The sequence below is a fragment of the Erinaceus europaeus genome, chromosome 10 (assembly GCF_950295315.1).
Source record: "Erinaceus europaeus chromosome 10, mEriEur2.1, whole genome shotgun sequence".
Taxonomy (NCBI): domain Eukaryota; kingdom Metazoa; phylum Chordata; class Mammalia; order Eulipotyphla; family Erinaceidae; genus Erinaceus; species Erinaceus europaeus.
In genome coordinates, this window is record NC_080171.1 from 97,391,077 (window position 1) to 97,403,147 (window position 12,071).

General features: G+C 39.7%; 1 protein-coding gene across 4 annotated transcripts in view; it reads right to left on the reverse strand.

Moving 5' to 3' along the window:
• Positions 1-12,071, reverse strand: part of MAPKAP1 (MAPK associated protein 1) — a 266,882-nt gene that overhangs the window by 68,671 nt on the left and 186,140 nt on the right. For 3 of the 4 annotated variants that reach the window (XM_007539997.3, XM_007539995.3, XM_007539999.3), the window contains one exon: positions 6,113-6,220. The exons of the other annotated variant lie outside the window; for it this stretch is intronic. In XM_007539997.3, the coding sequence (XP_007540059.1) occupies positions 6,113-6,220 (108 nt within the window). The remainder of the gene's footprint in view (positions 1-6,112; positions 6,221-12,071) is intronic. 4 annotated transcript variants of the gene reach the window in all.

A 12,071-nucleotide genomic window follows, 5' to 3' on the forward strand; every position in this document is an offset into this window, starting at 1 on the left:
TTGCCCAAGGTCAGTCACAGAGAGGCTTAAACATCTTGCCTCTCTCCTCACAGCTCACAACTAACCAAGAGGTGGAGATACTCAGATAGTCTTATGTTGGGAACATTTATTTCATTTAAATTCTGTTAGCATAAACTAAGCAGAGAACTAGCTATTAGTTGATATCTATTTGAAAACAAAGCAAACAAATAAGCAAAACTCATTGATATAGAAAATTCCTTACAATGAGTACTCCTCTCCACCAAGCTAGAGACTGACTTTTAGCAGTAACCGGACCTAAAATATATACTATGAACACAAGCCATTCCTATCTGGAAACAGTTTATTTGCAGGATCACACTTTCTTTTGTATTTAAAGACTGCTGTTTTGGGAGAGAGGCTTAAAGCCTCAGTATTTAAGTCACATGATAGAAACTGAAGAGATTAGCAATTTGTAACTGAAGAAGGCAAAGCTTCCAGAAGCCAAGCAGAACCACCAGGGAGTCTCCAGTCCTGGCAACAGAAAATACATGCGGGAGCAAGAATCAGCCCACTATGAATAAGCACCGAAGAGGATCTGGAATCACACCAGGATAAATACATTCTCATTCATGGCTTCCAGTTGCTCTCCCTCCCCCTTTTCATTTAGTACTACTGATGATGAGGTCGTATTGGTGAAGCCCAAGTAATAGTACAAAAAAAATCCTATACATACTTACCAAATCCCAAGTTCTCTTTCAATACACACACATACACACGCACACGCACACGCACACGCACACACACACACACACACGGTTATTGCTGGGGCTTGGGGCCTGCACAACTCTTCCATTCCAGACATTTTTTTTCAATAGAGGATGAGAGACAGAGAGAGAGAGAGAGAGAGAGAGAGAGAGACCTGAATCACTGCCCCACTACTTGTGAAGCTTCCGCACTGCAGGTGGAGATAGGGGCTTAAGCCTGGGTCCTCAATTACAGTAGCATGTAATTTACCAGGTGAACCACCACCAGCAATACCATCACATAATTGATTCCTGGTGCTCTGGTGAGAAGAGATGTCAGGGACTCCAGAAGTTCACTTCTTCCAGCTATAGCCACATGACCAATATACATATGCACTGCAGGAGAGGCTCAGATCTGGTCCCTATGTCAGTGTGGGAGAGAGCAAATCCATCCCCTGGAATCAGTAATGGGGGTGGGGGCATAAGAAAGACTATACTTAAGTCTAGGGAACGGCAGTAGGTAAATTGGGGAGGCTTCTAAGAGAAGCTGTTTCCTCTCCTAGGTCCTCAAGGGGAACTAAAGGTGAAAAGAGAGCCTCTCTGTCCTGTCACAGCTCATCTATATGGGTGATTCTCCACCTCAAGTTTGAATGAAACTGTTCTTCCCTAGAGACTTAAATTGAGAATTTCAAATAGGCATTGAAACAACAGAAGACCTCCTTGAAAAGAAAAGCAGATCAAAGAAGCTTGACTGATGTTTAAAGAGCTGAGGCCTTTCTTTCTTTTTCTTATATAGTGTTTTTATTTTTTATATTTATTTTCCCTTTTGTTGCCCTTGTTGTTTAACATTGATGTGGTTATTATGTGGTTATATATGTCATTGTTGTTGGATAGGACAGAGAGAAATGGAGAGAGGAGGGGAAGACAGAGAGGGGGAGAGAAAGATAGACACCTGCAGACCTGCTTTACCGCTTGTGAAGCAACTCCCCTGCAGGTGGGGCGCCGGGGGCTCCAACCGGAATCCTTAAACAGGTCCTTGTGCTTTGTGCCATGTGCGCTTAACCCGCTGTGCCACCGCCCGACTCCCGAGCTGAGGACTTTCTATAGAAAATTCTATATGGGAAATAAAATAAAATAAATTCAGAGACTTAATGGAGAGATAGTTTTCTAGGATCCCTAATTCACATGACCAAGACACCCCTCTACCTTAATTTCTTCTATAAAATAAAAATGATGCCCATACTAGCCTATCAGGTTATTATGGTGACAACATTCTTATCTCATTTAATTCTCACAAAACCTTGTAAAACAGATTTAACCACACCATTTACATAGGAAACTGAGGCTCAGGAAGGTGATATAATTTATTCAGTTTTAGAGGCTGCAGTGGTTTGCTCAAGATCTATCTGACTTAAAAAAAATAGGCTTTAAGCATTCTGCTAAATTATTAAGACTAGACTAGGGGGCCAAGTGGTGGCGCACCTGATTGAGCACACTTGTTATAATGCTCAAGGACCCTGGTTTGAGCCTGAGGTCCCTACCTGCAGGGGGGAGGCTTTGCAAGTGGTGAAGCAGGGCTGCAGGTGTCTCCCTGTCTCTCTCTCTCTCTCTATCACCCTCTTCTCACCTGATTTCTGGCTGTCTCTATCAAATAAATAAAGATAATAAAAATTTTTTTAAAAAGAGTAGACTAGTGAGTGATAAATCAGGAAAGATACAATGTCTGACATTTAGTTGATACACTTACATAGTCAGTTTAATTCCAGGCTTATGTTAGCCCTGGTTAGGGAAAATCCCCAAGTTTTGCTCTTAAAGTTGTGAAAAGATTAAGTAAGTTCATGGTGCAACTTTTCCCTAAGGACCTGGATGGGTTACCCATGTATAATCAGTGTGTAAGAAAAAAGGTCACTGGCAATATTTGGCAGAAAAGGAAATTGAAGCTCCACTGGGTGCCAGGATTTATATAGAAGCTTGGACAAGAATGGAAGTCTTCTAACAGTACATTCTCTTCATAATGTACTCATGTTTCCTTCTGGTCTGATTCCAGCTCCTAGCAGACAGTTGGCTAAAAGATGTAGTAGATGATCAGACAAGAATCCAAACTGGAAAGCTCAAAGACTTTGGCTTGTCATCTTCTTGTTTAGGCCAAGATCCAAGCACAAATGTTAGCGCTCAGTCCCTAGGCAGAATTATTTGTCATATGGGCTACATTTGCAATCTTCTTTCCCACAGTATATAAAAACAATTGCCATCACCATTCTTAGGATTTAAAAATTAGGTTTTTTTCATTTTAAAAAATATTTTTATTTATTATTGGGTAGAGACAGAGAAAAATTGAGAGGGGTGGGGGGAGACAGAGAGGAGTTAAGAGACAGAAAGATAGATACCAGCAGCCTTGCTTCCCAACTTGTGAAACTTTCCCCTGCAGGTGGGAGCCAGGGGCTTGAACCTGGGTCCTTGCGCACTGTAATGTGTGCACTTAACCAGGTATACCACCACCTGGGCCCCCAAATTAGGTTTTTCCATAAACGATTTCAGGATGGGTTTCGGAATAATATAACTGACCTAGAATTCAGGTTTTATCATTTACTGGTTAGCTAATTTTGGACAAGTCACACACTCTCAAAATATCAGGCAGGGTAGTGATAAACATGACAAAATAACACTTACAAAATGTTTATCTCTATGCCCTATAATAGAACGTCTAAATAAGTAAAAACAGACAAACAAACAAACAAACACTGCCATACAAATATCTTCTGATGTGGCTGATATAAAGTTATATTATGTCCTTCTTGAGAAGAAAAACCAAAAGGCTTACATGCATTGTTCTGCTATTCTTTCCAATCAATTACATTCACTTAGAAGCAAAACATTTTGAAACAAGAAAGGATATTTGCTTTAAAGAACCCTGCTTTTAATTTTTCTGGTACTGTGGCACAGTGTGATAGATTTGTCCTGCCCACTCCCCACCGCCTAATAACTTCTTCCCCCAACATACATCTCTTCCTTGAGGGCCCTGACAGGTGTATGATTCCAGACTGTCATACCTGTTCTTTCACAGATACAGAATGCTGGTTTTCATTATTTACTAATTAAAGTTAACATTTATTGACTATATACTAAGCCAGACTCTTTTCTAAGCTTTATGATTATCAAAAACTCACTGAATCTTTCAATCATCCTAATTAAGGCAGATAAACTACCCAAGAGGTTAAATAAATTATCCAAGGACACACAGTAAGTAGAAAGGTTAGAATGTGAACTACATCAGTTTGGATGGATAGAATATTCTCTTAAAATTTTTTAATTATCTTTATTTATTTATTGGATAGAGACAGCCAGAAATCAAGCAGGAAGAGGGAGACAGATAGTGAGGGAGAGAAACAGAGCGACACCTGTAGCACTGCTTCACCACTCACAACACTTTCTCCCTGCAGATGGGGCCTAGGGGCTTGAACCTGGGTCCTTGTGCATTGTAACATGTGTGCTCAACCAGGTGAGCCACCACCTGGCCCCAGATTGTTCTCTTAAACACTACAAAATGAAGCTCAAAATTCAGTTCACTTCTAATATGACTTTAAGAGTACCAAGCTGTCCTGATCAAATATACTAACAAAAGGAAAAAAAAATCTGTTGTCTCAATTCAACTTCCTAATAGGTAGTTACTAGGGAACAATATATGGCTCTTGGTTTGAATTTCTATTTAAAATAAATCAATTTGATTTTTTTTTTCACTTTGCTTTCATTTCACAAATACTAATATATTCCACTGATTCTGAACCACTGACTGCCTTACACCCTTTACAAATGCTGGCAAGGGATTGACTCACTATCAGTGTGTTTGATTCAGTGCAAGTACTGGAAGTATTTAGCACAACTTAAGTCCACTTTCATGCTTAGAAGTGGAGGCAGCACAAGAGCCCAGATTTGAAAGCTATAGCCACGAATTCTCACAGCTTTTCTTTCCTACTATAGGAAAGTTGAACCTCTTCTTTTTGAGAAAATAACTTACATATACTGTGGAATGCTATGCATCAGTTCAAAAAGTGAGTTTTATATATGGTGTGGCATGAACTAATGCAGAATAATCTCTATGACATACTGTTAAAATGATTAAAAATGCAGAATACTCATTATAGCTTGCTGTCATTTGCTTTTAGAAGAGGTAATATAAATATGTGCATATATGTATTTTTGTGGGTATATTCATATATTCATAGAATATGTTTGCATATGCACAGATGATGCCTGGAAAGATAATAAGAAAACTGGGAACAACTATTATCTTGGGGAGAAAATCTAGGGAAGAGGAGAAAAACTAACTTGTCACTACAGGCAATCTGTTATCTGAAAATTTATTTACGTTTCTAAACTATATTCCAAGTCCTTAATACATAACATTTTATCTTAGTCAATAATAAGGAATTCACACTTTGAAACAATTCACTACATAATTCCTACATGCAGGGCATGGTCCACATTGTTGATAAGTGAGTTAATCAGAGGCAAGCTAGTATGAGTGAGGGACACACTCACAGACTCACAGAAATGACACTCTAGTGGAGGAGATAGACATCAAGAAATATTTATAAACAGAAATGTACACAGAGAAGAAAAAGTAGTACACTTAAGGCAGAATATAACAGGGAACCTAGACAAGGGGAGGATCAAGCTAAAGCAAAGGAGACAGATCAGATGTGACTTCTCTCAAGTTGTGACATTTAAACTGAACAGAGGGGGGAAAAAGTTAAGCAGAGTAGGAGAGAGAGAGTGCTCGATGCAGAAGGAACAGTCTGTGTAAAAATCCCTGAAGCAAGGCCAGTCAGGGAGAGTCACCTGTCATAAGTGCAGTTTTCACATGTCACTTGCGCTTATATCAAATGAAGTACAGAGTAAGGAACGGGAAAAATTTCTAAGTCAGAAACCCCAAAGAGGAAATAAATTAACTGTAGTTTCAAAGAGGCTTTCAACACAGCACTAGGAATTACCTCCTGCTAAAAGTATACAAAATGTTCATTTTCTAAAACTTGATGTCTGAATAGTGATACTGACTGGGTCAGTTTGCTCCACAATATGGAAACATTACATACAACATATTGCTTTTGTCTCAGAAGAAGCCTCATATGTCTAACTTGTTTCTAGGAATGGTCCTAACTAGAAAGACAGAGTTTAATAGAAAAATATTAATCAGAGAATGTCAAACAGAATACAGACTACCTGAAAGCATGAAATCAGTCATTTCATTTTGAAATAAACTTTTTGCAGAAAGGCTACAATTGGCTTTGGAAGACTAAGTCACTTTTAATCTCCCTAGGGAAGCGAGACCGGCAAGTATTCTCAAACACATGACTTGAAAGCTTGTTTGCAAAGGACAAAGCAGGCAAGGAGCAAGGAGGCCAACGTACTGTTCTCACGGACTAAGCAGAACTCCCACGCGCTCTGGCTCTCCAAAGTGCTTTCCAGGTCCACGGCAACATTGGGCTCACTCTGCTTCTCCAGGCGATACTGAGGGCCTGGAAGATCAAAGGGGCAGGAGGAGGGAGGCATTCTGAAACAAGGAATTTAACAGTTACAAAACACCACATATTGGCGAAAGTTGATAAATGACATCAGGAAAATGTTGAAGCTTGTCATTAGAGCCCAAATATTCAAGATGGAAGAGTTTGGCTTCCTTCCCTTCCCACTCCAACCCCCAATATCCCACACTGTCTGTTCTGTTACCAAGCCTGTTTACTGAGTTCTCTAATCAAGGTGAGAAAAAGATGGCTTTTGAGTTGTGGTTTTTCAGATAAAGATCAGGTAATCCATCCTCTTTGGACCCATCTCTTAATATGTAATGCAGGAATATTTATACTTTGAAGGATTATTGTGAAGACTAGAAAAGACATTAAAAAACTTTTAGTAATGGACCTGCCTTATAGGAGTTACCCATGTAGAAACACTAACAATCATTACATTACAGTGAATTATAAACACAGATAAGGTAAATTTAGAACTCTAATGTGATGATAGTAAAAACAAAACCCAGAACCAACAAACAAAACAACCATAAAAACTGTTTTCAAAGCAGGTGTCAAAATCAAGTTTTTGGAGGGATACGGTAATAGACAGTGGCCAGTGATTCATGTTGTTATTAAAATAGGAAAACACAAGAGACACATGAAGGTAGGAACACTAGCTTCCACGTGTCACACATGGATTTTGATAGATCTCAATAGAATGTTGAGACATTTTATACATTTATTCACATAGTTCTTTAACAAGTGACAATCTTGTTCTAAGAGATCCAAAGATCAAATTTAAAAGGCTGATATTTCTGTTAATGGTTATTAGAAACATGAGAGACATCAGAAACTTTTTATTATTTTGATTATAAAAGACATGTTTGGTAAGACAAAAGAAGTGTCAGAGGTCTGAGAAGAGCATCAAGAGGTCTTGCAGGACTCCCTGGCAGTACAGTATTTTCAGATTTGTTCTTCAACTGTTACCAACTTGCTGATGATTTACATCTAGTACTTTCCTTTCATCAGTTGATGGCTTTTCACTCATCCCAAGTCATAAACATGTTCTCTATTTATGTGGAGCACAGCAGTTTCACAGAATATTTGATCTCTTCTCTAACTGGCATTTCATTAGCACTTTTGCCAATCCTTAGAGTTCAGTTAGGCTAAAACTCAGCCCCTTTTACACAACTTACAGCTTTAAACCAATACAAAACAAACAATGTTCAAAATACATACAACTATGCAAATATATTACCACAAGTCTACATGATTTTTATAAACTCACTGCATTGTATTGAGGACAAGAAGGCATCGTAAGTCAATATTATAAATTCTATATTAATGAAATAAATATCTACATATACTTTCCTTTTTAGTCTTCACTACCAATTACTTGTCAGTATCACCATTTCTCAATTAATAGACATTTTCTGTCGACCACTGTATATTTTCACAGTCACTGGTAAAAGTAATTATAGAAAATCATGCTCAACTGAACTTTAAGCTGGTGGGGCTGGGTGGTGGCGCATCTGGTTGAGCACACATATTACATACATCATGCAAGGACTCGAGTTTGTGTCCCTGGTCCCCACCTGCAGAGGGAAAGCTTTGCAAGTGATGAAGTAGTGCTGCAAGCCTCTCTCTCCCTAAAATCTTTTTAAAAAGTTAAAAAAACAAAAGCAAAGAAAACTCAGCTGATAAGAGATTCTTACTGCCATCTCCTATTCTCTCTTAACAATCACAATAGGCAGCTTCAGCCTATCAAGAAGGCAGGGAGTAAGACCTAAACTTGGAGAGCTATTTTCTAAGATACTGGCTTGTTAAACAATCTGACTGCCCCACTGCTAACACCTCCTACCAGCGGAGTGTGTAGGGAGGTCACTGATATCCACTATTATGATATCAGTGAAGTCTGGGTACAAAGTTTAGCTACAATAATTCTTCTTTAATAATAGGAGCAATTTTGGCTATTGAACAAAAGCACTGATTGTGAGTACAGCAAACAGTATGCTGGGCTTCTAGAGCTGTCTACCTGACAACTGAAGAATAAGTCACTCCTTTCCTGACCACTGAGAGCCAAGACCTGGCTGCATCAGGGTGAATTTCAGGCTGCTTCCCTTTGCATACTTTCTCCTTCCAGTCTCTAAAGCTGCCTGGGAGATATGAATGAGAGAAACCAGGAATAGCAGGGAATACGAGGAAGGAACCTTTATCTCTAAACACAAGTTCCTTAGCCACTTTCAATGCCTTAAATGAGTACCATAATTTAATGCTCACTTTCCTGTTTCTTGAGAATTGCAGATAATTTTACTAAAATAACCCACTTTGGGGAACAGGAGATAGCTCATCCAGCAGAATGAATGTCTTGCTATGCATAAGGCCCTGAGTTTGAGCTTTGGCAGCACATAGGAACAACCATGGACAGCACCATGGCACTCTATGGACAGTGAAGCAATGTTGTAGAGTCCTTGCTCTCTGTCTGTCTGTCTGTCTGTCTCTCCTTCTGTCTCCCTTTAACATAAAGAATTTAAAAATTAGCCTAGGGGAGGGGAAGGTCACTCAGAGGTGGTATTACACATGTGCAAGCCCACAACACCACAAACATACACATACACACTCGTTTTCAAAACTATGTGTACATGTATATGTGTGTGTGTGTGTGTGTGTGTGTGTGTGTGTGTGTGTTTCAAAGTGAAACTTTAAGCCTTTTTCCTTGAAGTCTAGTATGATGATGATTCTCATTTACCAAATAACTCTTTCTATACCAAGAGCTCTTAGGTTTCCTTACTGAGGCCTTACAGCAATTCTGAGACTGATATCACTATAGCTATATAGCAGGCTAGGATGCTCAAGTGTGGCAGGAAAAAGGGATTTATTCAGTATCATAAAGGTAGAAAGTAGGAAAGAGAAAATTAAAGCAAACATTATGGGATCCAAACTATATTTTGAAGAACTTTTCTTTTTCTTGTAGACAGCAAATTACTGATCAATAATAAGGTGAGCCATAGTTTATGCTATAGTATAAATTTTTATAGATTGGGGGTCAGGCAGTAGCTCAGCAGGTTATGCGCATATGGTGCAAAGCGCAAGGACTGGTATAAGGATCCTAGTTCGAGCCCCTGGCTCCCCACCTGCAGGAGAGTTGCTTCACAGGCAGTGAAGTAGGACTGCAAGTGTCTATCTTTCTCTCCCCCTCTGTCTTCCCTTCCTCTCTCTATTTCTCTCTGTCCTATCCAACAATGACAGCAACAACAACAACAACAATAATAACCACAACAATAAACAACAAGGACAACAAAAGGGAAAATAATAGCCTCCAGGAGCAGTGAATTGATGGTGCAGGCATGGAGCCCCGGCAACAACCCTGGAGGCAAAAAAAAAAAAAAAAAAATATATATATATATATACATATATATATATATTGTAGATTCATTTGGGCTCTGAATCACTGAACCTGTAGCTTCTATACATTCAAAATGAAAAAAAAATTGAAATAATTTAATGAGATTCACACATACTAAGTATCTCCTGTTATAGCTATATCCTGGGTACTTAAAAAGACAGGATCATCTTATCTTTCCATCTTTCTAGGAAGATTTCTCATCCTTCCTTAAGAATATTCTTATGTATGCTCAATTTTGTCAGTTATTTTTTTGCACTGGGTACCCCTTGATAGCCTATAAAAGATAAACTCATTTCTGAACTTAAAAAATGACTGATGGATCTTGATTTGGGAGGAAGGTAGGGTGGTTAAAATGTAGATGAGACTTGAGATCTTATCCCAAATGGAAAACTGCCTCTTAAAAATCTCAATTTCTCTCCCAATTCTTGTTCAAACACTGGATAAGCTATCTCACAAAGAAAAGACTATTCCACACATTCTCCCCTGAAAAAAACAGATTGATAAACAAAAGACATGCTGTATAGAGAGAAGCATGACAAGAGAAAAATAATATAGCCTGGTGGATAAAGGCATGGATTTGGGGTCAGACTGTCTCAGTCTGGTGCTCACTGAGTAATCTGACTGTGTGATTTTGGGTGAATTTGCTTAACCTCTCTTGGTTTATTCATCTATAAAATGGGGATAATAGTGGTCTGGGAGGTGGTGCAGTGTATAAAGCACTGGATTCTCAAGCATGAGGTCCCGAGTTCAATCCCCGGCAGCACATGTACCAGAGTGATGTCTGGTTCTTTTTCTCTCCCCTTATATCTTTCTCATTAATAAATAAATTCTTTTAAAAAAATGGGGATAATAATAGCACCTACTTCTTAAGCTTATCTGAGGACTCTAAGATTTAACAGTAACAATGTAATTAGAACAATGTCTGATAGATTAATAATGCTACTTTAGGTCACTGCTTACCATCAAACTAAAATAATAGACTATAATGACAGCGTAACAGAGCCTAGCATGTGCCGGGTCCTTCAAGTATCTTTCATATAGATTATCTCATTTATTTTTTGCCATCCTAAGATGTTGACAGTATGGATTTCATTTTTTTTTTTCCTCCAGGGTTATTTGCTGGAGCTTGGTGCCTGCACTACAAATCCAATGCTCCTGGAGGCCATTTTTTCCTATTTTTGTTGCCCTTGTTGTTATTGTTGCCACTGAGATGCTGTTGTCATTGGATAGGACAGAGAGAAATCAAGAGAGGAGGGGAAGACAGAGAGGGGGAGAGAAAGATAGACACCTGCAGACCTGCTTCACCGCTTGTGAAGCGACCCCCCTACAAGTGGGGACTCGGGCTCAAACCGGGACCCTTATGCTGACCCTTGTGCTTTGTGCCATGTGTGCTTAACCTGCTGCACTACCACCGGACCTCCTGGATTCCACTTTTACTGAGGAACAAACTGAGTCACACAGGCTTATATAACTAGCTCCATGTCCCACAAGAAATGGGATTCTTAGCTAACTGCCCAAACTTACACTGTCTATATTACATACCAACCACAAGTCTCACTCATAACAACTTTTTTTACTTGCTACAAAAGTTATCTTTCTTTTTTTTTTTTTTAATTTTTTGATTTATAAAAAAGTAAACATTGACAAAACCATAGGATAAGAGGGGTACAACACACAATTCCCACCACCAGATCTCCGTATCCCATCCCCTCCCCTGATAGCTTTCCTATTCTTTAACCCTCTGGGAGTATGAACCCAAGGTCATTGTGGGATGCAGAAGGCAGGAAGTCTGGCTTCTGTAATTGCTTCCCCGCTGAACATGGGCATTGACAGGTAGATCCATATTCCCAGCCTCTCTCTCTCTTCCCCTAGTGGGGAAGGGCTCTGGGGAAGTGGAGCTCCAGGACACATTGGTGGGGTTGTCTGTCCAGGGAAGTCTGGTTGGCATCCTGTTAGCATCTGGAACCTGGTGGTTGACAAGTCATAACAACTTTAAAAAAAATCATTTATTTATTCCCTTTTTTTCCCTTGTTGTTTTATTGTTGTAGTTACTGATGTCGTCATTGTTGGATAGGACAGAGAGAAATGAAGAGAGGAGGGGAAGACAGAGAGGGGGAGAGAAAGTTAGACACCTGCAGACCTGCTTCACCACCTGTGAAGTGACTCCCATGCAGGTGGGGAGCCGGGGTCTCGAACTAGGATCCTTATGCCAGTCCTTGGGCTTTGAGCCACATGTGCTTAACCCACTGTGCTACCACCTGACCCCCTCATAACAACTTTTTAAAGATTTATTTATGAGAGAGAGAAAGGGGAGGGAGAGGAGGAGGTAGAGGAGGAGGTAGAGGTAGAGGTAGAGGTAGAGGGAGAGGGAGAGGGAGAGGGAGAGGGAGAGGGAGAGGGAGAGGGAGAGGGAGAGGGAGAGGGAGAGGGAGAGGGAGAGAAGAGAACCAGAGCATC